General features: G+C 37.2%; 1 protein-coding gene and 1 non-coding gene across 12 annotated transcripts in view; both read right to left on the bottom strand.

Moving 5' to 3' along the window:
* The window catches only part of DOCK3 (dedicator of cytokinesis 3), a 719,821-nt gene that overhangs the window by 258,282 nt on the left and 433,785 nt on the right, over window positions 1-27,754 (bottom strand). For 7 of the 11 annotated variants that reach the window (XM_077129171.1, XM_077129169.1, XM_077129173.1 and 4 more), the window contains 4 exons: window positions 23,790-23,938; window positions 7,146-7,230; window positions 1,877-1,918; window positions 1,156-1,310 (listed from right to left, as the gene is read on the bottom strand). In XM_077129171.1, coding sequence (XP_076985286.1) covers window positions 1,156-1,310; window positions 1,877-1,918; window positions 7,146-7,230; window positions 23,790-23,938 — 431 coding nt within the window. Of the gene's footprint in view, window positions 1-1,155; window positions 1,311-1,876; window positions 1,919-5,042; window positions 6,097-7,145; window positions 7,231-23,789; window positions 23,939-27,754 lie in introns of those variants that run through there. The other 4 variants (XM_077129175.1, XM_077129176.1, XM_077129177.1 and 1 more) reach the window with 4 other exon arrangements.
* On the bottom strand, window positions 3,984-4,174 carry LOC143658179 (U2 spliceosomal RNA). The gene has a single exon (XR_013163187.1). It is a non-coding gene; the product is annotated as a U2 spliceosomal RNA (small nuclear RNA).

Consider the following 27,754-nt stretch of genomic DNA (forward strand, 5'->3'; position numbering starts at 1 on the left):
TTACATCAGTACAGCCCTGACTTCTAGTTTTGCTGGAGTGGAGTTATAGTTGCCTCACCATGCCTGTTACCCTCTTAACCACAGATTTTCCAGAGGCCTGTTACCCTCTTAACCACAGATTTTCCAGAGGCCCACCCACACAGGGAGCCACTGATGAGAAGAAAAACCTACATGCCCTTATCAATGAGTTATATCATTTTATTCCTACCCCAAAGTAAAGCACGGTGTTTTAAGTGCTTTTTATTTTGTGTTTGTGAAGTTGGTAGGAATTGTGGAACAAGCAAATTAACTATTTTTCTTTTGTACTCTGTTCTAACTCCCATTCTTAATTTTCCTACATGTAACATGCAACTGGAAAAAATAAAACAGTATTTATACAATTTCAAGTAAAAGAAAAAAATTAAAAGCTCTCAGTGCAGGAATATCCAAAGCAATAAAAAAAAACCTCTAAATTTATTTTCTCTCTGCACCACCTAAAAGATGACCACAGAGAAATATCTGGATTTACTAATATTCCACTTTGGCTACAAAGGTCACCTCATCCTTATCAGAGCCTTGCTGGCCTCTAGAGGAAGGAAAGCCTAGATAGTCTGTCTCTGTGATTCCTTCCTACCCTTCAATGGGGAGGGCATAGCTATTCAGGCATTGGGTCTCAAAATTCTACAATGATATAGGCTACTGAATGCCTATAAATGCTCCCCTTAATAGGACTGGAATGGCATCAAAGGCTGAACTGCCCTAAGATGGGAGGACTGTCAGCCTCTATTTCTTTGACCCCTCTGTCTCACAAGCAGCAAGCCAGGTTCCAGGGCTTCCTCTGCTCTATGGGCTCACCCTTTATGCAGTATTTGCTTTGCTCTATATTTCTCCTATGCTTTTTCATCTGGCATTGAAGAGATACATTATTTTATTTCCCTGAGGTGGTAACAGCTGAGACTTAAATTTGAGCTTCCATGTGCTAACAAGAAAAAAAAAAGAGACTTTCATATGGTATGGTTTAGATAAATTCAGGTTACACTGGGGCTTGGAGCTGAAATCTGAGCTAATAAGAGGTTACTTTGTCTTATTTTGCCTCTGTGCATTAACTCCTCTGAAGACCAATACATACCACCCCAATACAGTCTCAAGCTTATCAGAACTTCCTGTAATTCTTACCTGATCTGCTTGCCTTCTCTCATGTCATACAAAGAAAAGAAGACATCACTATCTTCCCCAATGGTATTATAGGTGAAACTCTTTAAGCTGAGGAAGAAATGATGTGGCACTGGCATCCGGCAGGTTTCCCCATGACGTGGACGCATTGTATCTACCTACAGAGGAAGGCAAAAGTAGTGATATTAATTTAAGTTATTCATTATATTCATCACAAATAAAATAAAAACCAAGCGACCAGCCCTCCTTACACTGCTGAGGGGAATTATTTAAGAGAGTGACCAAGGTTATTTACTCTGATAGTAGAGGGTTCTGAGTCAATAAGCGTGATTTGAGGTGGGCAAGCATACAGCTGGCAGTAGTAAAGGGATTATAGTAACTGTCCAGGAAACATTTTAAAAATCAATTCTTGGAGCTGCTGTCATGACCCTGACATACTTGATTTACACAGATGGTTTAACAGTTACCATTTTAATTACATTCTTATTTTGTCTGAGAATGTTTTATTTTAGTCTCAGTCTATTTTCTTTGAATTGTGCTATGAAAATTTGCACAGAGGAATGGAAACTGGCTGAACCTGCTTGGAGTCCAGGGCTCCTTAAATGAAAGGCACCACACAACAGAAAATTCAGCGGTGTTTTTCATTTCCTGGTTCATCCATAAGTTGTGATCTCTTAAATAAAGAGCTGAGGAAAAGGCTGGGAGGCCTGGTTAAGCTGCTTACCTGGGATGTGCTTTGCTGTACACTCTGCCTACTAGATAAATGCTATGAAAAGAAAGAAAAAAATTCACTCAGCTGGAAAGGAAACAAACATTTCTATATACTAAAGCAATCTATTACATCTTTTATATCCACGAACTTATTTAATTCTGAAAAACTTGCTAAATTCATATTGTATGGAGTAATTCATATTGTATGGAGTCAACTAAAGCATAATTCATATTGTATGGAGTAATTCATATTGTATGGAGGCAACTGTGGCATAGAGAAAGGAAGTAATCTGCTGAAGGTCACACATCCAGAAGTTGGCAAAGTTTGGACTTGAACCAAGCCTCACATCTCTGGGTACTAATCAAGTCACAGGTGGGTGCTTGCTACTGGATTTCTGCTTTGGCACTGTCCTCTCCGCACACTGTACCACTTTCTGAGTTCCCTGATCCAGCTTCAACAGGTTCTCCAAACTGGAAGAGGTGTAGTCTTTGATGAAATTGGGCTCCCTCTCAAACATCTCTCTCTCCATGCTATTACTCTACTGCTGGTTGAATTAGAAAAAATAGATTCCAATCCCAGCCATGCCATGTATGAACTGTGAAGCTTCAGACAAATTGCTTAATCTTTCCAAGTGCTGTTTCCCTCAAGAGTAAAACTGAAATAAAATCCTATCTTGTCTTCCTCATAGGGTTATTATGAGACTTAAATTACATAATGGGAAATAGCATGATACAGCAATTAGGGACCTATGCATTGAAGTCAGGATGCCTGTTTTTGAATCTTAACTCATGTTTATTAGCTGCATGCCTTAGTTTCCTCATCTGTAAAATGAAGATAAAACTTTGTGCCTACATCAGCCTTACAGGGTTTTGTGCAATTTCACAGGGTTTTGTGTAATGTACTTAGCATATTGTAAGTAGCTGAATGTTTCTTATAATTGTTACTCTTACTCTTAGTATAATTGGTATTCTTTCTTATAATTAATTGCTATAGAAAAGTCAGTCGCATTTAGAGGTAAACTCTAGAGGTAAACACCTAGAAGAATGGTTGGTTCACAAATATCCACTCCTTGCTACTGGTGAACTAGTTTTCATTCTGCTTCTTTTGGAGACCTAGAGGTGTGGGACAGCATTCATTCGGTGAACTGCTCTATATCAGAGAAAACAATGGCGGCTGCAGCAGAATGGTTTCACTGCTAACAAATATAAATATGAAATATGTATATATTTATAAATTTCATATTTATATATCTCCCTGTTTATCAAATTTTAGAATTATCTTCTGTTTTTTTATTATGACAGAAGAGAATTTTGTTTTTGTTTACATACCCTTCCTTGCATGCATCCATCTTTCTAATTCTTCAAAATTACTGGTTCTAAAACTATTGCTTACACTATGGTAACATCAAAATTAATGGTTCTAAGACTTGCTTACATTATGGTAACTTTTACATATTGTTCACGGCTGAGCCAAGTAGTGTATTACAATTACATTTCCTTTCTTCTGCCACTTTCTGCCTTTCTTCTGGTAATATTTAGGTTGCTTTGAACGCTAGGGTTTTAGCTATACCCTCAAATATCTATACAAGAATACCTTTCATTAGTATTTTCCACATGATGAAAGCTGCCAGATATTCTATGAAGTCCATTTTCTATTCCTCCTAGAGCCCTCTGTCCTGCTTTAATTTGAACAAGTTGCTCTCTAAATCTATTACACAAATGTCATCCTGGGACTTGCTCCATTGTCTTCTTTTTAAATGTTGCTACTAGGAAGCAAAATAATCATTCTTACACCAAATCCTTTGTAAGTGACGTGTTTCTCTATACTTTTAGGCTCATCTTTTTTTCATCTCTAGTGAGCTGAAATTTCACAATTAAGTGCCAAATACTTGGTGGGACCTTTCAATTAAGAGACTCATTTTCAAGTTTTGGGAATGTTTTTAATATGATTTCATCAATAACTTTCTTCGTTCTCTGTTCTCTCTTCTGAAACTCTATTATCTGGATTCTGGACCTCCTGGACTAAACCTTGTAATTTCTGTAACTTTTTTTTCCTATTGTTAATTTCTTTTATTTTGTGTTAGTGGTTGTTTTGTTTTTTTCTATAATTTTAATTTTTTGTTTAGGGCACCATTCCTGGAAGTACTGCAATGCCAGGATGAGGTGTGGAGAGAATGGAGCAAGCTCCTTTTCCAATTCCCTCTTCCAAAAATCAATTTAATATGCTGTCCTCAAATAGAGGACATATTAGATACTAAACTGATAAGAACAGATACTACACTTGAGCTTAGCCAAAAGGCCAAGAAGTGATGCGTTTTTTCTATTTTATCTTCTAACTTTTAACCAACTTTATTGCAGTTAACTCATTTTTAATTTTGTAGTGCTCCTCTTTCTTCTTGGATTGTTCTACATTGTTCCTGGTTCTTTTTTCATCTCTTTTTGGAGAAAACAGTCACTTTCTCTTCTGCAGAGTTATATGTTTTGTCTAAGTTCCTTTCATATGTTATTTGTTTTAGTCCCCAACTTTGATGTGGGAAGCTTCCTTCGAAGTCTACTGATGCCCCGCTGTCTGCTCTTATTTAAAAGTGTGGCACTGGAAAGCTGCATGGAGGTATTCTGTGGGGTGGCAGGGTCTGCTGACCACTGGCTTTTAATGTACAGAGTTATCTCTTTTTTTTTTATTATTGGGGGTAGGCTTTAAATATTATATATACATGTCTAGACTTTACTTCTGAACTTCAGACTTCTCAACATCTCTGCTGAGATGTCTAGAAGCCATCTCAAACTCATACTCAGAAAGAAAAAACTGCTCTACTCCCAAACTGCTTCTTCCCAATTTCACTTTTTACCCAGTTGGACAGGTCAAAAACATGGGAGTTCTTTTCTGACCTTTCTCTTTCTTGCAAACCCACGCATATCAATTCAATCTATTTACTCTCTAAAATAAATCCAAAATCTGACAACTTCTTACCACTTCCACTTTCCCAACTCTAGGCCAAGCTACTAAAATTAAAATCTCTTGCTTGATTAACTGCTCCCTGTTTCTGTTTTGCTCCACTCCAGTCCTTCTCAACACAGCAGTTATAGGGATTCTTTAAAAATGTAAGCCAGATCATGTAATTCCCAGCTCAAATCCCTTCAAACGCTGTTACACTCAGAGTAAAATCCAAAATCCTTACCATAAAATACAATCCTCCAAGCCACATTCCAAAGGGAGTTCTGAGCTTCAAAGATTCCTTCTCCCTTCCCTTCTTACATCTGACTGATCATCAAAATTCATTGTGGGAAAATGGCCGAAGGTCAGAATGTTCCATTACACAGATAAGGATGCGGACCTCAAAACACCAGGTCCTGCCGGGGCGGAACACTGTCCTGGCAAGCATGTGATTTTCTGCAGAAGGAAGCATTCTGAATTTTGTATAGCATGCCTGAGATTAATGGTGATGGGGCAGTTCAGGCAAAAAACAACTTACTAACAACCCTGAAAGACACTTTCTGTTTTGAAGCTTCTCAATAAATACGATGATGAACTCAGGGTCAAGGCTCTCAGTCCTTGAGACTGTGAGTTCCCTGTTCCCATCTTGAAATCTGCTCTTATGTTCTTTTTTCTTAAGTTCTGCGTCGTCTTCCATTCAATCTCACCCTTTGCTGAGCTGGACTCAGCAATTCATCCAATTTATATCCAAACAGCTACATTTCTGTAATGCATTTCTTCTGCATTCCCACTGATACCTAGATGGAGTCTGTTATTTCTTGCCTTAATCATTACCAAGATCTCTATCCTCTCTGATTTCAATCTTTTCTGTATTTTACACTCACTATAGACAGAGCCTGTATTAAAAACTCATGTCTGATCATATCATTCCAATGGTTCTAGCACACTACTAGATAGTGTACAATTTTTGGCCTATACAACTCTTTATGATCTGGCTCCAGTTCCTTCTTGGCCTTATTTCCTACTCACTAATACATATTTATATGACTAAGTTATCACATGTCCTATAGTCTCCTGGAAATATTAACACTACCATTGCCCTATTCTTTGTAAATTGTGGAATGCCTTTCTTTCTTGACTTCCTTGTGAACCCCTGCTCATTTTTTGAGACTTACCTAAAGTATGACTGCTTCTGGAAGCTTTCACTGATTTCCCTACTTCCAGAAACTCAGTCACTGCCTCTAATAGCATGAGAGTACACTTTAGTTATGGTATGTAGCACATATATGGCAATTATTTATTTGTAGTATATTGATTCCAATAAAGTAGAGATTCTAAAACATGGGATCCATGCATGGTCTTCAAGAACAAGCAGGGGGACGAACTGTTCGCCAGTTCCCTAAAACTGACAATTTTGAATGCAAAATCATAGTTGTTTCAGTCTAGATGATGAAATTCTTGAGGGAAGGGATAAGTCTTGTTCACCTTTAATCTCTATACCTCAAACCTATCATACAGTCTAGAGCATAGTTAAAGCAAATGTATACAAATCATTTATGCATACTAGTGAATATATAAACAAATCAGCAGAAACAACTGATATACTATTTGTATATTATTTAGGGAAATTTCCTAAGGCCTTTGACCAGGCCACATTTTTTCGTACCCTCTATGTAACCTAAAAACATTTTATTTTCTTAAAGAGATTCTAAAACTTGGAATTCTCACCAATATATACACTCAAATATAGACTTTCCGAAATGAAAATTTACCCAGTCCCATAGCTAATAGTCACCTTAGGGATCTGTTGTTTATTTATTCTACTTTAAATTTCTGTACCTTCCTTTCAGTTACATGTCATTAAAACTGTAAAATATAATCTTAGCAGTCAGCCCAACACAGTTTTATAAGAACCAACAGACAACTAGAAATCTATCAGGCTCTGTCTCTCTAGAAAGATAAGACATGACTTCTAGGTTCAATTACTATATCAACCAATATTGCCTCTATACAGTTTCACTGGCTTTCTTTTCTTAAGAGGTGGGGAAGTAGGGAAAGGAAGAGAAAGAGACACAACTTTATTAACTGCTGCAGGTAAAAGTAGCTTTGTTTACATGCAAAATCAACAAAGTACCCCCTAGACATTACACTAAGCTCAGGAGCCATATACAATAATTTATTTGAAAAGCAAGTGTGTTATGTGCTATCAGAATAAGAAAGATACCTTAAATATATTGGAGCAAAGACAAAGGAACTATTTTAGCCATTGTTTCATATGTAATTAGGGAAAATAAAGGGGAGAAAATGAGGTGTGCAGGAAGAAGCCACCTTGAAACAGATTTCTTACCATTTTATAAAGGTCTGAGACACTAATCTGGTCTGAATCCACTACTTCAAAGTCCTTTCGAGGTACCAGGTCCAGGCCCAAATGCCTAGTAAAAAGAAAGACCACATTTAGCATGCCATGTCCTCAGATTATGCCTCTTTCTTTCTGTGTGTAAGCCTGGGAGCCCATACATGCCATGACCTCATTAAGAGAGGTCCAGATGTTGTCCTTAGTAGGAAAATCTCTTTCTCTGGTAACACCGAGTTGTATTTACCTTCAGGAAAAAGAGGTTAGATATTTTAACATTAGCAAAATTCCAGTCATGAAACAGCTGCATTGGTATGGCAAAAAGGATTCGTTCAGTTTCACAGATCGAGTTCATTAAGGAAGTGTTTTCTAGAGATCATTAATAAGAAATCATGTTTATTTCTTTTTCCCCAATCCTACAAATATGTTCAAGGCTCAGCCATACATTACGTTTAATAGGATGAAAAAATTATTCAGAGTCCAAGTTGATTTGTAATTCAAAGTAAAAAAAAACATAAAAATCATCTCCTAAAGATATTAAACCCAAAGAGATATTTGTTTTGGTTGAATTTTAGTTCATTTTCAATTTAATCAATATTGACATTCAGTTATAGTAAAAGCCTGGCCACATATTAGAACAAGTATCTGAAGAAACTCTAAATGAAAATTTAACCAAGAAGTACTACTCCTCATGAGCATAGTATTTAGAAGATCTGGTATAATTTGGGAAGAAAAGAAGACATGATGGTAATTAATGGCTGACTGAGAGACTGTGTGAAGCAGTGGAAATAACTCTGGACAAAGAACAGTTACGTTCAGATATGGCATACAATCTACATTAAATTAATAATTATTATTTTTCTCACTCTCTATAAGGAAAGTACTAAATCTAAGTCCAATGGAATCAGAGGGTTTGTGGACCTGTTTACAACATCATGTGAGATTGTACGTGTATGTTGATATATGAATTTTCTGAGGAGAGGGTCCATACCTCATTCAGGGTTTTAGCAACTAGCAAAAGTTTTCCATAGAGGATGGAAAGAGAAGTAAATATTCTTTTTTCTTGAACTAGAGTATGAACTACTTTCAGACCATGATAGCAAAACTAATTCTGTAGGCTCTCTCTGTATATAAAACTTCCATTCATTCCAAATAAATCCAGGTGTACATCCAAAATGAAGATTTATTTTATTTAACATTAAAACCCTTTTATAGGTAAACAAATTGCAGTAAGACTGCTACCTTTAACACACTGGACCAACAGTGCTGGAAGCAGGGAATATAGTAGTATTGAATCAAACAAATATCCCTATTCCTCATGCCATTCTCCCCTGAGAGCAGAATATTTTCCCTCTTTTAGAAGATGCTCAAGCACAGTATCTTTCATTTTCTTTTATTTCTTTTTATTATCTTGGGAAATAAAAGAATGACTAATAAGTGATCTGGTGAAAAGGAAGACTGAGAAGTCCATCTACTAAGACCACCTTTACTGGAGGAAGAGTAGTTCTCAAAGTCTGAATTGGAGGACTGTTCTCATTGGAAGAAGACAAAAATGATGCACAGTTACAAACAGCCCATGAACGTTCACTACACTTTTACTCTGATAAAGAGATTCCTAGCTATTTCTTTCTGTGGTTTACTCCAGCAATAGTGAACAGTTAGCACAGAGAATGGTTAGCAAATCTCTTCTCTATATTCACAGCAAAGGGAGGCAGAACAGCAGAGCAGTTAAGAGTGTGGGCTCTGATGTCAAATTGTCTAGTTTGCATCTTGGCTCTTTCATTAAACCACAATATCTTCTCTATGGTTTGGAGATAATAAATATCTCTCTCTTTTCAGCTGTTATAATGATTAATCCATATAAAGCACTCGGCATAGTGCCTGACACTGCAAACTGCCACCACTATAATCATCATTACTAAGTGTTACATCCCTAAACAAAATTGATTTAAAGCACAGAGTCCATGATCAAAGGGGTATAATTCCTGAATAAAAGATAATTTAAACAGGGGGACATGAGTATTGCTTAGGTGAAAAGTCTTCACAAAAGTATTTAGTTTTCCTTCAATCATCCATCTCTGACCACTCATTCATTCCAATAATTCAATATTTATTAGCACATACTCTGTACTAGGCTCATGCTGAGTTTGGGGATTGAGAATTATTCATTTCCTTCTATATTCTTGCAGATGTAGCTCAAAGTCTTCAATTTCTATAATGAATTCTTTGAATTTTATATTTCTTTCGTAGTTTTTATTCTATTTTTCTTTGCCTTGGAGATTCCTCATCTGAATCTCAGAACACAGAAAATAATTTGAAGTTAATTTATTACATACAATGGACGCTTTAGATCATTAGGACTTAGTTCTTTCCCAGAATTAGTTGAGAAATGTTGGAGATTAGATTTCCTGGAGGTAGTTCCCTTTTCTCGTACTTATATTAAATTCAGCAGATACAGATAATAACTATATTAATAAAATCATAGCATATTTTTAATATTTTCATGTTGCCAAAATACAACATCACTAATGATAAATCCCTTTACTGAATGTTTATTTGGGGCCATGTACATTACTTACATAATCTCTAACCACTATGTGAAGTAGAGAGTATTAGACTCAGTTTATAATTGAGGAAACTGAAGGCCAGATAAATAAAATAAGTGGCCTATTAAGGGAGCAGAACTGGTTTTATCTCATACTAGGTCTGTCTCATTCCAAACCTACTGTACTTTTATTGTATCTGTTACCTCTCTGCTAATAATGGTAAAAGTTAAGTACAATTGGCTATAACTAATTCAGTCATAATGGTTTGAAGGATAATTTGTGTCACTACATAAACCCAGGACGAAAAAATATACCAATTAGTGAATAAATGGTGATCAAACATGAGAACAAACCAACTTTATTACTCAGACACATCAATATAGTGCCAAACAAGTGCACAAGTACATGTGCTACGCTAAAGTACATCATCATAATGATGAGCAAAACAGATGAAAAGGATGTGTGTACATGCGCGCGTGTGTTAGAGAGGATGAGAGAGAAGACATACAGAAAGAGAGAAACAGAGACAGTCAGTCACTGAACGCAAACACTTGACAGGATTCTGATACACTCAAAATTTAAACATAGCCACCCCAGACTTATTGAGTAGGGCAAGACACTGATTGATTGGGACACACCCTGTTATCAGAAGAACTCTAATTAGGAAATCATTTGAAATTTCAGATATTTTGAAAAAGGAAAACATCACGATGCATTTAAAGTAAAAGTACTGAACCATATTTATTGTAAAGGTTCCTAGAGTGTAAGCTTTTATACCAATCACATTTATTCGTGAGGTTTAACTGTTACCTCTAAATTCTGAGATGCTGTACTCTTTACATATAACCTGGTAGTTTGGGTATCCATGTGACACTTGAGACTCAGGGTTAGACTTGTGCAGCTCTAAAAATCAGCATTACTTCATACAAGAACTGTTAAAGAAGTTGAAAAAGAAATCAAACTTCAATTAGATATATAAATGAAGCTGATCTGATTGGGAGTAAGGTAAATCAGAATACATAGTAAAGGATGTTACTGCCTGAATTTTAAAACTTCAACTTCTGTGTGAAACAAAGGAAGAGAGACTTATTTCATCCAAAATTTAAATTTTCTGTAGCACACCATCAGATTTAATTTGTCTGGTCAGTTATTTAAACAAGCTAATTACATGGATCCTAGAGTAGGGAATGAGATCTTGTTATTCTGTACAGGTTATTGTAATACACCAATACATTCCAGAGTATTTTGGGCAGAAAATAAAAAAGTATTTGCAAAGTCCCTTGAAGGACTGGAGAAAAAATATAGAACTATTAAACTTCCCCACCTGGGGAAGTCCTGGTATTCTCTCAAGCATTAAGGATTCCCAATTTAATAAGCCAGATTCTCGATCTCTAGGCTTCCCTTATGAAATTTATTTCTGTAATGGTGAAGCTTAGCCTACCTATAATTATGCCTATGAATTACTTTCAAAGAACCCCTATTGTTGTTCACATGTGGCCTCTTCCTCTCTCAGCCCAACTCTGCAAGTAAAAGCATTACCCTCCCACCCATGTGGGACATGACTCCCAGGGATATAAGTCTCCCTGGCAATGTGGGGAATGAGCCAGGGCCTGGCACGATGGGATCAACAATGTCTTCTTGATCAAAAGGGTAAAAAGAAATGAAATAAAATAAAGTTGTAGTGGCCAAGAGATTTCAAATAGAGTTGAGAGGTTATTCTGAAAGTTATTCTTATGCAAGCTTCAGCCAGATATTGCGAATTGTCATAAAGAAGAAACATAAAAACTCTATAAATTATGCCAAGAATAAAATATTTCTTACTTTGATCAATTAAGTTTTCACAGTCATAGGTGAATGCAATTTTAACTTAGGTAAGCTATATTTATTGCAATGATGAATCTGAGGCTGAGAAGAAACTTTTATCAACATATTCATGAAAGATGTTCAACATATTAAATTACATTAAAAATTACATTGCATTTGCACACTGGTGTTTATGGTGGCAGTATTCCTGATTCACAATGGATAGAGGTGGCCTAAGGGCACAATGACTGAGGAGTAGAAGTGGAAACTGTGGTGTTTACATACAACAGACTACTGAGTGACTGCAAGAAGGAATGAAGTCATGAGGAATGCAACTAGGTTGATGAACCTTAAGAACAGTATGTGAAATGAAATGGCAGAAACAAAAAGACAAATACTATCATGCCTCACTCATGGACTAACTAGAATACACAAACTCAAAGACCTGAAGTCGAGAGCATGGGTTATTTGGTTGGGGCCTATTTTGTAAAGGGTCTTCGATTGTAAGCTCTTACAGCAGTCACATATATTCAGGAGTTGTAAATGATATTTCAAAATTCCGAGATGCTGAGCTATTTGTATATAACCTGGTCATTTGCTGAAACTTTGGGTATTTCTGTGACACCTGAGACTCAGAGCACTGAAGTTATGAAAGTCAGCATTACCCCATTCAGCAACTGTTAAAAATGATGAAAAAGTGATCAGACTTTGTCTAGAAATATGAATGAAGCTGATCTAGAGAGGACTAAGTTAAATTAGAATACTGGGTAAAAGATGATTTGGCTCATATTTCTAAACTTCAACCTCTGTGCAAGATTCAGAGAGAAAGATGTGGTGTAAAATTTATATTCTGGGTAGCACATTATCTAATTTGTATGGTCAGTTTACTTGAACACCATAAGTATATGGAATCTTTTTTTAAAATTTTAATTTACTTTGTATTATCAAACCAAAACAATATACAAACATGAACATTCTTAACCTACATACATTCTGTGTATAGTGTACAATCAATGGCTCACAATTGAACATAGTAGTATATTCATCACCATGATTATTTTTGAGAATATCTACACCACTCCAGAAAAAGAAAGAAAAAGAAAAAACTCACACATACCATACCTCTTACCTCTCCCTCTCACTGACCAATAGTATTTCCATTTTCAATAGATTTCAACCTTTGTTCCCTTTATTTTTTTCCTATACCCTTTATCACTCCCTTTCATTGTTCACTAGTATTTCTACAATTTATTTTAACATTTATTCCCCATATTATTTATTTTTAATCTATATTTTTTACTCATCTGTCAATATTGTAGAAAAAGAAGCATCAGACACAAGGTTTTCACAATTACACAGTCACATTGCAAATGCTATATCATACATTCATCTTCAAGAAACATGGCTACTGCAACAAAGCTCTACAGTTTCAGGCATTTCCCTCTACCCTCTCTAATATACCTTAAACTAAAAAGGGGATATCTATAAAATGCATCAGAATAACCTCCAGGATTATCTCTTGACTCTGAAATCTCTCAGCCACTGACACTTTATTTGGTCTCATTTCTCTCTTCCCCCTTTCGGTTGAGAAGGTTTTCTCAATCACTTGATGCTGAGTTCCAGCTCATTCTAGGATTTCTGTCCCACATTGCCAGGAGGTTTGCACCCCTGGGAGTCATGTCCCACATAGAGAGTGGGAGGGCGGTGAGTTAGCTTGCCATGTTGGCTGAAAGAGTGAGAGGTCACATTTGAGCAACAAAAGAGGTCCTCTGGGGGTGACCCTTAGACCTAATTTTAAATAGGCTTAGTTTTTCCTTTGAGAGGATAAGTTTCATATGAACAATCCCCAAGATTGAGGGCTTGGCCTATTGATTTGGTCGTCCTCACTGCTTACAAAAATATATGGAATTCTCCAAATGGGAAGTTGAATTTTTCCCCTTTCTCCCTGTGGTAGTTAGATTCAGGTGTCAACTTGGCCAGGTGAAGGCACCTAGTTCTGTTGCTGTGGACATGAGCCAATGGTACGTGAACCTCATCTGCTGATTTACATCTGCAGTCAGCTGGGAGGCATGCCTGCTGCAATGAATGACGTTTGACTTAATTGGCTGGTGCTTAAATAAGAGAGCACAATGTAGCACAGCCCAAGTAGCTCTGCATACCTCATCTCAGCACTCGTAGCTCAGTCCAGGTCTTTGGAGATGCAGAAAGGAATCATCCTGGGGAAAGCTGTTCAAACCTAGAGGCCTGGAGAGAAGGCCAGCAGAGATTACCCTGAGCCTTCCCATGTAAGAAAGAACCTCAGATGAAAGTTAGTTGCCTTTCCTTTGAAGAACTAACAAAATAAATCCCCTTTTATTAAAAGCCAATCTGCCTCTGGTGTGTTGCATTCTGGCAGCTAGCAACCTCCCTATTCCCCCAAGGGGACTTTGCAAATAGTCTTTAATTTACTGTTCAAATCACCCTAGGATTTATCAAGGCATCACTCTGAACAAACGTACAAAATGTCATGCCCTATTCAAGGTTCCACGTACTTAAGATGTTCAATTAAACTGTCCATGTAAATTGCATTAGGAAATGTATCAGTCAAAATATAAATTTTGTACCCAAATAAACATTTTTCGCTTTAGTCTGACACATAAGTTAAAATTTTTAAATATTATCATCTATTTTCAACACTCTGCACTACTGACATTCCTTTGTTCTTCCTCATATAAAAACATTTCTTAATTTGTACATTTAATCATTATCATTGCACACTCTAGGCATTCCTAGATTATACCATTTCAGTCTTTATCATCTGTTTCCTTCTGGTTTCATTTGTACCCCCAGCCCTCCTCCCTCTATCATCTCACAGTACATGGAATCTTCATAGGGCATGACATCTTGCTGGTTCATACAGGTTAGTGTGATGCCCCAACATATCCCAGAGTAATGTGGGCAAAGAAGAAAAAAGTATTTGCAAAGTCCCATGGGGGACTGGGGAGAAAGAAATAAATATTGAAGTACTCCCTCTGAGGAATTCCTGATATTCTCACAAGCAGTAGGGACAACGGATTCACTAGGCTGAGCCCTCAATCTTGGGGCTCATCCCTATGAAGCTTATTCCTGCAAAGGAGAGGCTAAGCCTACTGATAATTATGCCAAAGAGTCACCCCCAGAGAGCATCTTTTGCTGCTCAGATATGGTGTCTCTCTCTAAGCCAACTTGGTAGATGAACTCACTGCCCTTCCCTATGTGGGACATGACTCTCAGGGGTATAAATCTCCCTGGCAACCTGGGACTCCTGGGGATGAGCCAAGACCCAACAACACTGAAATGAGAAAGGTTTCTTGACCAAAAGGGGGAAGAGAGAAATGAGGCAAAATACAAGCCTCAGTGGCTGAGAGACTGCAAACAGAGTCAAGAGGCTATCCTGGAGGTTATTCTTATCCTTTTTAAATTTTTATTGATAAAACCAAACAACATACAAACGTGAATATTCTTAACACACGAATATTCCATACCTGGTATACAATCAACAGCTCACAATGTCATCACATAGTTGTATATTCATCATCATGATCATTTCTTAGAACATATGCATCACTCCAGACAAAGAAATAAAAAAAAAAGAACTCATACATACCATACCCCTTATCCCTCCCTCTCATTGACCACTAGTATTTCCCTCTACCCAATTTATTTTAACATTTGTTCCCCTATTTTAAATTTATTTTTAATCTATATTTTTTATTCATCTGTCAATATCATACATAAAAAGAACATCAGAGCAAGGTTTTTACAATCACATAGTCACACTGTGAAAGCGATTATCATTATACAATCATCTTCAAGAAGCATGGCTACTGGAACACAGCTCTACGGTTTCAGGCATTTCCCTCTAGCCTCTCTAATACATCTTAAACTAAAAAGTGGATATGATTATAATATATAAGAATAACCTTCAGGATAACCTGTCGACTCTATTCAAAATCTCTCAGCCACTGACTTCATTTGGTCTCATTTCTCTCTTCTCCCTTTTGGTCAAGAAGATTTTCTCAATCCCTTAATGCCGAGTCCCAGCTAATTCTAGGATTTCTGTACCACATTGCCAAGGAGGTTTGCACCCCTGGTAATCATGTCCCACATAGACAGGGGGAGGGCAGTGAGCGTGTTTGCTGTGTTAACTGGGAGAGAGAGAGGCCACACCTGAGCAACAATAGAGGTTCTCTGGGGGTAACTCTTAGGCCTAATTTTAAGTGAGCTTAGCCTATCCTTTGCAGGGCATGCTGGTTTGAAAGGATGTATGTACCCCAGAAAAGCCACGTTTTAATCCTAATCCCATTGTGTAAAGGCAGCCCTTTCTTCTAATCCCTATTCAGTATTGTATGTTTGACTGTAATTAGATCATTTCCCTGGAGATGTGATTTTATTAAGAGTGGTTGTTAAATTGGATTAGGTGGAGGCGTGTCTCCACCCATTTGGGTGGGTCTTGATTAGTTTATTGGAATCCTATAAAAAAGGAAACATTTTTGAGAAAGGGAGAGATTCAGAGAGAGCAGAGCAGAACAACACAGCCACAAGGAGCCAAGAGTCTACCAGCCAGTGACCTTCAGAAATGAAGAAAGAAAATGCCCCCTGGGGAGCTTCATGAAACAGGAAACCAGGAGAGAAAGCTAGCAGATGATGTTGTGTTCACCATGTGCCTTTCCAGATGAGAGTGAAACCCTGAACTTCATCAGCCTTCTTGAACCAAGGTTATTTTTCCCTGGATGCCTTAGATTGGCTATTTCTACAGACTTACTTTAATTGGGACATTTTCTCGGCCTTAGAACTGTAAACTAGCAACTCATTAAATTCCCCTTTTAAAAAGCCATTCCATTTCTGGTATATTGCATTCCGGCAGCTAGCAAACTAGAATATAGGGTAGATATCCCTTTTTAGTTTATGGTGTATTGGAGTGGCTAGAGGGTAGTACCTGAAACTGCTGAACTCTGTTCCAACAGCATTGACTTTTGAAGAATATTGCATACATAGCTCTTATAATGTAACTGTGATTGTGAAAACCTTGTGTCTAATGCTCCTTTTATCCAGGGAATGAATAGATGAGTTTTTAAAAGAAAGGATAAAAAATAAGTAATAGTGGAAGATAAATGGTAAAAATTCAGGAGACTGAAATACTGTGGGTCATTGAGAGGTAGGGGTAGGGGGTATGGGATGCATGGAAAATCTTTCCGTTTCAGGATCTTAAATATATACCACTGCCTTCTCACCTCCACAGTACAGTTGAGTAGTCTGAACTCAGTCTTACGTGCTTTCCTTTGTATGTAGTAGATCTTGCCGCTTTCAGAATTTTCTGCTTCTCTTCAACATTTGACTGATTGATTAGTATGTGTCTTGGGGAGGGCCTATTTGGATGTATTCTAGTCAGAGTGTACTGAACTTCTTTGACTTGTATATTTATGTCCTTTATAAGGGTTGGGAAGTTTTCCCCCATTATATCCTCAACTACTTTTCCTAGCCCTTTACTCCTGTCTTCTCCTTCTGGGACACTAATGATTCTTACATTTCTGCACTTTGTTTTGTCCATCATTTCCCTGAGATCCAATTCAAAATTTTCCACTTTTTTTGCCATGTGCTGTTTTGAGTGTTCAAAATCAGTTATTCTGTTCTCTAGTTCACTTATTCTTTCTTCTGCCTCTTCAAATCTGCTGTTGTATGTTTCTAGTATGTTTACTTGGTCTACACCAAGTCTTTTTTCTCTGTGATATGTTATTTTTCTATTTATTCTTTCAAATTCCTCCTTATGTTCTTCTATTGTCTTCTTTATCTCCTTTATGTCATTAGCCATCCCACTTATTCTATTTCATAGAGTTTTATGAACACCTGTGATTAGTTGTTCCAACATTTGCGTCTCCTCTGTTGTTTTAATTTGGTCATTAGGCTGGGCTATATCTCTCTGCATTGTGATATGCTTAGCGATCTTTTGTTTTCGCTGCATGTAAATACCTTGACTGATTTACTTTGGAAGTTGATTTCCATCAGTGGTCTAAAGCCTTGTGTTTGCGAGATGGATGTGCAGCAGGATGCAGGGCATAGGGCAGGCACAACTGTGTGATGATGAGTTGCAGCACAGGTATAGGTGCAGGTTGGAGATGCTACGCTAGTGCCTGTGAACACAGGAACCCAGCAGCCATGGAGGATGTCTCTGTGCAGGTGCACAGGTCTGGGAGGCATAGTCCTGGTGTATGTTTGTCTAGGGCATGAGGTTATTTGTGCACTTACACAGAGCTATGTCAGTGAGTCAGCATTAGGCCTGCATAGGCTGGGGGCAGATGTGACCCGGGTGTGTAGGTCAGTGCTTTCCCAGAGCTGTGGGGCGTGACTGGATGTTGTGTGCATACATGGGTCTAGGAGTGCTGTAAACTGATGTACCTGTGCAGAGAGCTCAAGGGGGATGGTGTGGGGCTGTGTGATGCTGGGGGCTGGGAACAGGTGTAGCCTGGGTATGAAGGTAAGCGCCCGCAGCCTTTATGCACTGACGATAGCCTGCAATTCCCTGTGAACTGGATCTCAGGGAAATGATGGACAAAACAAAGTGCACAAATGTAAGAATCATTAGTGTCCCACAAGGAGAAGACAGGAGTAAAGGACTAGGAAAAGTAGTTGAGGATATAATGGGGGAAAACTTCCCAACCCTTATAAAGGACATAAATATACAAGTCAAAGAAGCTCAATGCACTCCGACTAGAAGCAGGAGGGGGAAGGTAGTGCTCGGGAGGGACACAGGAGAGGTGCATTGGGCTGCACTTGGGGTGGGAGTGTGGGGCAGGGATGCGTGGGCAGTGATGGTGCGGTGGGGGGGTAGGACAGGAACGCATGGGAAGGGTTGCAGGGTGGGGGTACTTGGAGCACAAGGAGTGGGGGTGGGTGACAGGGTTCAGGTGCGTGGGGTATGGGGTGAGTCGTGGGTCACAGGCTGTGCTGGCAAGGGTATCGCATTCAAGGAATATGGCTTGGCTTACTTCCTAGTCCCCATCTCTCTGCCCATGCACTCCTGAGCACTCTGGGTTTCCACATTAGGCTCCAATTCTCTGCTTCTCAGTTCCTCAGCTTTTGCAACCAGAGCCAGTCTATGTGGTGCAGAAGACTCTTCCAGGTCAGTTTTACTCTAGAATCACCATCTCAGTCACTCTTCCATCCCTTCTCTAACTTTTCCTTGGAGCAGGGCTGAACTCAATCTATCCTATTCTGCCATCTTCCTAGAACTCCCATCTGATACAATTTTAACAATTTTATTTATGGTATGAGTCTGTAAATATGAAAATAAACCAACAATAAGCTATATAAATTTAATGCCCTAAATCATCAAGTTCTTGGCCAAATAAACATTAACTCCTAATCTCAGAAAGTAAAACAAATGTGTAATTAAAAGGATGTGGAGAATTCTGCATTGTATTTAAACTTTAAATAAAAGAGAGTAAAACTTGTTTAGCATCCTTGCAAGACCTAAATCACATATAAATTATGGGACTTACTGTATTCACACTTAGAAGAATAGAACAAAGCTTAGAAATGGACTAGAAACACTGGCAATAACCTGATTTAAAGCAAACACAAATAATCAGAGAGATGGCAAGGTGGGATCACTTCTGGGATAAACACTGGTTCTTCCTCTCACCGTGTAACACTTGGAAAAGTGATTCTGCATTTCAGTTTCCTCATTAAGTAAAACTGATATGATGATCCTTGTCTTAGAAGAATATGGCAGCATTTCATTATAACAGCACATGGAAATGAGACCATGTATTTGCCACAGTTATGTGACTACGATTTCAATATGCTTTTAATAAAAATTATTATTAATGGTTCTGAAATGGCATAAAAGATCAAAGTTGTATATGATTAACATTTAATTACATCAATTAAAACTAAAATACATTCAATATACATTGATAGTGCACCCACCACATGCCGACATGTGCTAAGTGTTAATATTTTAAGGCATTTCATAAAAGGGTGGTAAAATAAGAAGTATAGAATAATGGATTGTTATCAGTGATCAAGTTTCCCACGGAAAAACCTCCTTTATATAACCTAAAGGCTTGAAATGACTTTGTTTTTATAGTATACTACCTCTTCTTTCAAAAACAGAAAAATTTTACAAAGGCATGCTTAAACAAGAACCAGAGAGAACAGTCCTATGGGTTTGGGGGCGACGTATCATTATCCTTTGACAAGGATAGATCAACACATTCTCATTTAGGTATTAAATGACTACATCTTCCATTGAAAGGAAAGGGATAATGGGAAGAATAGGAGAGGAAGGGGTAAAGGAAAGAAGTGAAGGGGGAGGGAGAAAAACAGGAAGAAGATGGGAAGAGGGAAGGAAGAAGAAATGAGGGAGAAGGAAAAAGAGTGGGGCAAGAACAAACATATGTGATTTTCATTTTTTTATTAAAACACACAAATACCCATCCAACAAACGCACACACACACACAGTTGCAAATAAGTTATTAATGAAGAGCAACTTTTAATTTATTGGCAAGGTATTTATAAGAGTTTTAGTATTTTTTTTTAATTGTGGTAACATATATACAACTCAGAATTTCCCATTTTAACCATGAGTGTCAATTCAGTGATACCATTACATTCAGAATGCCATGCCACTATCACCACCACCATCCATTACCAAAACTTTTTCACCATCCCAAACAGAAATTTTGTACCCATCCAGCAATAACTCCCCATATTTCTACCTGCCCCTAGCCTCTGGTTACCTGTAATCTACGTTTTCTCTCTATGAATATGCTTACTTCATATATATTAAATCATACAACAGCTGTTTTTTATTGTCTGACATTTCATTCAACATGAAGTCTACAAGGTTCATCCATGCTATAGCATGCATCAGAACTTCATTCCTTTTTTCATTGGCTGACTTCCATGGGTGGAATGTATATACTACACATTATCTCTGTATGGATATCCATTTATTTTACCCATTTATTGTGGATGGACACTTGGGTTGCTTCCACCTTTGGACTACTGTAGTAGTTAGGTTCAGGCGTCAACCTGGTCAGGTGATGGTGCCCAGTTGTTCTGTTGCTGTGGGCTTTAAATCATCAGCATGTGAAATTCATCTATGGTTGATTACATCAGTAGCTGGCTAAGGGAAGTGCCTTCAGCAATGAGTGATTTGTTTAATTTAATTAACTGGAGGCTTAAAAGAGAGGTCAAAAGAGAGCTCAGTATAGCTCAGCATAGTTCAGCACAACACAGTTCAGAGCTCAGAGCCAGCTTAAACTCAGACACCTGGAGATGCAGAAAGGACTTTTTCTCAGACTCAGACATTTAGAGATGTAGAAACAGCCCATGGGAAGTTGCTTGAACTGAGAAGCCTGGAGAGAAGCCCAACACATATCACAGTGCACCTTTCCAAATTTATAATTTTGTAACTAAATAAATCCTCTTTATAAAAATCATTCATTTCTGGTGTGTTGCATCCCAACAACATTAGTACACTAAAACAGTTATCATGAACAATTTTTTTCTTTGAAGAATTCTTTCATGAGCCTCAATATACAAATTCATACTCAAGTCCCCATTTTCAATTCTTTGGTTAATATAACTAGAAGTGGAATTGCTGGGTCATATGTTTAATTCTTTGAGGAACCAAAGGGTTTTAATCTTTTTCCAGTATAATTTGAACTTGCCATCAAGATAATACTTTAAGCTTTCAGATTTGATTGCAACAGATTGGTCTTTTTTCTAAATTTTATTCTAAAGAGGTACAGATATTTCCAAGATTGGTCTTTTTTCTAAATTTTATTCTAAAGAGGTACAGATATTTCCAAATATTCTCTTCTTCATTTACTAGTATCTATAGTTATAGAAAAACTGCCACATAACGATTTACACAACTATTAGTCTCATCAGTTTGAATGAAACAATATGCTTTGCCAATAGTAACGTTATGCTTTCAATTATTAATTACTTTTACTGATTTTTATAAGAAAAACAGTGATATGTTTTGGGGGCTGAGGAAGCAGAATCAGTAGCTATGCAGTAATTTAACTTATTGTACAGTAATAAGTTTTCTTATTGCCTATGATTCGATTTAGAGAACACTAATCTATGATACACCTGGAGTCTGTTTTATTATACAAGGAGTTTGTGGAGTTTGCCAACCAACCCCATTGAACAGTCATGAGAGGATAGACATTGTTACTTCAAACACATCACAAATAGTCCATTTTTTTTTTCTTTTTTTGCTGATGAACAGCATCATTCTGGGCTGGATTCATTGTTTATTAATTTCCATATTTCCTCTTTTCTGGTTTACTCTTCCACTTTGCAGGAACACACTGTCAAGTCCCTTAATAAGAAAGGAGCAATAGGAGGTAATTTTTCTTTGCATACCCAAAGGTGGCTTCATTTGGTCTTCACACTTCATTAGATCATTTGGTTATTTATAAAATTCTGGCTGGGAAATCATTTCCCACAAAACTCTGAAGATATTTATCAATTATCTTCCAGCATCTAGTGTTACTGAAAAAACTTTTGAGGTTCAGTCTGATGCTTTATTCTTTTGTAAGAGGATCTGTTTTCTGTCTGGACACCTTTTTGGATCTTGTTTGCAACCCTGGAATACTGAAAAACCTTAATGCGCCATGCTCTGCTTTTTTGTTTGTTTGTTTCTTCATTTGTTAAACCAGGTATTTGGCGGACCCTTTCAATTCTAAGCCTCCTGTTTTTTGGTTGGTTGGTTTGTATTTTTGGCTCTGGGAACAGTCTCTTCCATTACTTCTTAAAATTTCCTCTTTATTGCCTTTATTCTTTTTCTGGAAATTGTAATGTCTGATGTTGCATCCCCTGATTGAGTCTTTGTAGCACTCTTCCTTTCCATCTTTTGCCTCATTTTCCTGGAGATAACCTACAATTTATCTTTCTACTCTCCACCCAAATGTTTTATTTTGGTAAATCAAATTCTCGTTCCTTTTTCAAAGCATTTTATTTTATGTAATGGATCTTCTTGATTCTCTTTGATAAGAGTTTCATTTATTTTTTTAAAGTTCTTTTCTATTTCTAATTCTGTTTCCTCTGGTGCCACATTTAAAAATTTTTATTTTGGTCTCTCTCTTCTCTGAGAATATTTCTTCAAATACGCAGGGACATTTGATTGTCCATTCAGATTTAGGAGGCACGATAAAATGCATGAAGTTTTTGAACATGGGTGGGCAACTGACAAGCTTCTCTTTCTAGTGGATAAAAAAGATATGATCACACTTTGAGACCTTTAAACGTCAAAGCACAGTGGTGGTGGTGGGGTACTCTAGGGTCATTTGCTCATTTTTCCCTCAGACAGTTTGGTCCTTGTATTTGTTTGTTTATCTGAAGGGGAAACATCTAGCCGCCAGGCTTTTGCAGACCAGTACCTTCATTAGCTACAGTTTCCGTCACACATTCTGAGCTTCCTTTATTACTAATCCTTCATTTACTTTTCAGCTTCTGAAAATGGCTGATACACCTAATTTATTAGCGGGCCTCTGCTCACTCTTTATTTTGTACATTTATATTATGCTTTGAGAGGGAGAAGAGTTAAACATATATACATATATATACTTAATATATACATTAAGTATATCTTAAATAGGAAGCAACTTGGTCACTTCAAAGTTCAAAGCCCCTGATTTTAAGAGAATGAGACGAAAGTACCAAGAATAATATGAATTGCTCTATTAAAAATAATTATCTGTCCTGATTTTCCACGCCAAAATCTTAGATTTTCACTTGTCTAACAATAACAAATCATCATAACCATATCCACTCCATCATACAGGACTACTTTTGCATGACAAAGTGTTTAAGAAAGTTCTGAAGTACAACTGTAGAAAAATCCCATTTGTAGTGTATGCCTATTCATAATCATTGCATGGCTATAAATGTAAGGGATACCATATTCATATTTAAAAAGGTGCTGAAAATTTTCTTAAAAAAGGTATATTCTAATTACAGAAGTCTAGAATCAAAGGAATCGAAGCTAGAAAACATCTCAAAGGATAATCTGGTCTAATTCTTTAATCTTCCAGAGGTGAAAACTGAGGCCGATAAGAGTTTCAGTGACTAGAACCAGTGTCCTAGCACTAACTAGAACAACTATTCCTAGCAAAAAATGATCAAAGCATAGTGGAGAGTGTAACTTTATTTTTTAACTAGTAAACAGAAACCATGATAAAGCACAAACTCCATGAGAACTAAGTTATCATAAATGAATCTATGAGATGCCTAAATAATATTCATACTTACTCATTACCCCAGTCGAGGCGCACTGTGATGTGCCGCTTAACCTCCCGCACCTGATCCTGAGTCAGGTGACCGGATAGTAGCTGCCTTCTCAGGTCAATAAGCTCATTCATCACATGGCGAAGTTTGTAGAAAAGATCTACTTTGTGTTTCTGTAAGGTCATTTTTTATGTTGGATGAAATAAAAAAGAGAGATGGAAAGGGAATGAAAAGAGAAAGACAAATAGTTAAAATACGAAAAAAAAACTAATTTCTCTGAGTCACTTAAAAAAAAAGACAATATAAAGAGGAGCTTATTTAAAAATCCTAAAAAAAAAGGAAAAAAAGCCTTACCTCCTACTGTCTAAAAATCTCTACTTAGTGACATCTAACAAAGCAACATAATTGATTTTGAGCATGCAAAGTGCTGTTTGTCTAAACTCTACACCATTCTGGACCTATTCATTTTCCAGTAAATTAAAGTTACTAAACTTATATCAGAACAAAAAGTTACTCAGGAGCCAAACAATTTTCTCTTTGACAGAAGTTACTATGAATGTAACAGCAAAGATTTCAACCGTCTGGCACAGTCTCAGGCTTCTCCAGAAGGTGGGGAAGGGGGAGAGAGAGAATCATTCTCCTTATTTTGAAGGAAACTAAGGTTTTACTATAATGCCACAGTCTCCAGAATGGGATTCATTCCTGTTTTTCAGGCTTTATAAAGCTTTCATTTAATTTTTCTAAACAGTGTGTGCTCCTAGTATCATAGATGTCTACCCTTTTCAATTTAATAGAAGGTGTCATCTTTATAAGAGTTAAATGACAATATCTTAATGGGCTTAATTATCAACATGGTGGTTTTAATCTTACAATTAAAAAATAAAAGTGTCATGAGAATAGATGTTTGAGCAAAGTGATATATTAAGAATGGATAGATGGTGTCTCCTCACGCAAAAAAAAAAAAAATGGATAGAAAAACAAAAGTCCTATTGGCTAACAAATGAAATCTTGATTTTAGAATCTCTGAGTTTCTGTTTCTTTTATAGAGCAGAATAATTGTGTATACTAATTAACATTCTTGGAATGTGATCTATCTATAAAGAATGTTTTTAAAGACAGGTCAGCATTACCATAGTGTTAGTAAAGTCTCTATCTGTGATTTTACTTACAGAGATGCTTGCCAAAATGAGCTTGATTCAGGTAGCTATAAATAAAATTAATTATAAAGTGAATTATGAACCAGTTCGAATCACCTCTTGCATTTAGGTGGCAATGATCTTAATGACTAAAATGTCAGGAACATCATATCATTTAGAAATCATTTAACAGAACATTAGATTTTTAAAGGTCCATCTTAAAGAGAAATTATATTTAACTGCAAGACTTAGGAATCATCCATGCTACATCACTTTCAAATACTTTGCTGTCCTTTCTTTAGTCAGTGAACACATGAAGAAAAGTTAAACACCCTTTAGGTGGAACATGCAGTAAGACCTAAGCAAACTGCATCATGTGGAAAATTGAGATGTTGAAGTTAGGCAATAAAGGTAATGTGTATGCTTCCACAACCTGCATTTCTTACTGCTAAAACAGGGTCACCATTCTAAGTTTAAAATATAAAGTCAGAATAATTAATTTTCCCATCAAAACATACACAATATTCACTGCTGGCATTCCTACAAAAGCATTCATTCATTCACTTAATTAACGAATACAAAAAATCACTGTTATTACTTTGCTATGATCAAAAAGCTCCTGTTCTCACAGTGCCTTTATTCTAGAGAGCAGAGAGGGACCATACACAAATAAATAAGCAATGATAAGTTCTAAGATGAAAAATTAAAAGCAGAGTAAAGAAAATAGTGAGTGACAGAGGGAAGGCTAGGAGATTAAGAAAGGTATTGTTTTTGATAGAATGGTCAGAGGAAAGCTTCTTTGGAAACTGAACTTAATGTAGAGATTTCAATGAAGGAAGGCAACAAGATTTGGGAAAACTGGGGAAGTTTTGCAGCTGTAAGAAACAGCAAGTACAGAGGCCTTGATGTGGAAGTGGATTTGGCATGCTCAGGAAGAAGAGGGAGGTCAATGCACCTGGATCAAAGTAAACAAGGGAGAGAGTGGTGACAATATGGTCAGAGAGGCAACAGAGAACAGATTAGTGGGGGGCTTTGTAGATGCTGGTAAGGGCTTTAGCTTTTATTCTAAGTAAGAAGCCACATAAGGATTTGGAGAAGAGTGACATGAAATGATTTAAGTCTTGAAAGAACCATTCTGGGTGCTCAGTTGAAAATAAACCATGAGAGGGCAAAGCGGAGAGCAGAGGCGCCAATAAAGAGGCTATTTATTGCACCAAGGCACAGTTTGAGGACTGTTTGGAAAAGAGTAAGAATGGTGATGGTAAGAAGGGCTTGGAGTCATGATAAGTTTTATAGGTAGAGTTGACAGGTCTGCTGATGGAATAAATGTGGGAGGTGAACAGAGTCAAGAATCAGTCCTGTTTTGGGGTCTAAGGAGATGTCTGTTGGAGAAAAACAAAGTTCAGTTTTGGACATGCTGAGTTTGATATTGAATTCTGACATACAGAGTTCCAGAAGGTGAGGAGCATTAGCAGAGGCAACTAAAAAGGAGTAAGTAATGAAGAAAGAGGAAAAGCTGAAGAATATAGTGCCATGGAACCCAAATAAAAATGGGGTTTTAAGAAAGACTTTCTTAAATATACTGAGAGATTAAATAAAATATAGACTGAGAACTGGTCACTGGATTTGATGTGGTGGCGATCACTGATCTCTACAAAAGCAGTTTAGATGGAATGGTTGGAGTGGGTTCAGGAGAGAAGGGGAAAGGAGGAAATAGAGACTGAGAACAGACAACTCTTTTGAAGACCTTTGCAGAACTTAGAGAAATATGGTGGCAGAATAAGGTTGTGGGGTCAAAGGAGGATTTTTTTTTTAATGAGACAAAATTTCAGACTATTTGTATACTAAATGAATGATCAAATAGAGAGAGAATGCAGTATTATATGCTTGAGTAACGTTTGAAACTGTTATGTACCACAGAAAAGCCATGTTTTTTCCCCAATCCAATCTTGTGGAGGCAGACCTGTGTTTAGGGTGGGGTCTTTTTGATTAAGTGGCTTCCATGGAGATGTGTTTCCACCCATTCAAGGTGAGTCTTAATTTTGCTTAGTAGAGTCCTTTAAGAGGGAACAATTTTGGAAAAAGCTTAGAGCCAATACAGAAAGTACGCATTTGGAGATGCAGAAGGGAAATGCCTCAAGGGAAGCTATTTGAACCAGAAGCCAGAAGCAAGGGCAGCAGTGGTCACTATTGCTTTCCTATGTAACACAGAAACCCCAGACAAAGTAAATTGCCTTCTTCTTCAAAGCCAAGGGGTCAATCCCTCATTGCCTTAGTTTGGATATTTTCATGGCCTTAGAACGTTAAACTTGTAACTTAATAAATTCCCTCCATAAAAGACAATCCATTTCTGGTATATTGCATTCTGGCAGCATTAGAAAACTAAAACAAGTGGGCAAGAATAGATGGGTTTCAGAAAACAAGGGGAGGGTTTGGCCTTAGATAAGAGCCTAAATATTTTTATATGGTCACAAGGAGGAAAGGTACTGAATAGGATAGTGACACAGGTAGTTGAGAAATGTGATGACAGAAGGACTGAACTTTTCCTCTGATTACTTTATTCTCAGGGGAATAAAAATCATCATCTGAGAGTGAGAGGAGAGGGTGTTAGAGGTTTTAGAACAGAGGAGTAGAAGTAAAACAGTTTCTTAAGGGGTGGTAAGGCTAATTAACAAGGAGAAAGTAGTTCAACTGGTGTTTTTGAGATTTGTGACCACAAATTAAAAGTGAGGGTGGGGTGGGCCATGGTGGCTTAGCAGGCAGAGTTCTCACCAGCCATGCCAGAGACCCCCGGTTTGATTCCCAGTGCTCGCCCATGGGAAAAAAAAAAAAACAAAAAAAAATGAGGGTGTA

The sequence above is a fragment of the Tamandua tetradactyla genome, chromosome 15 (genome assembly GCF_023851605.1).
Source record: "Tamandua tetradactyla isolate mTamTet1 chromosome 15, mTamTet1.pri, whole genome shotgun sequence".
NCBI lineage: Eukaryota > Metazoa > Chordata > Mammalia > Pilosa > Myrmecophagidae > Tamandua > Tamandua tetradactyla.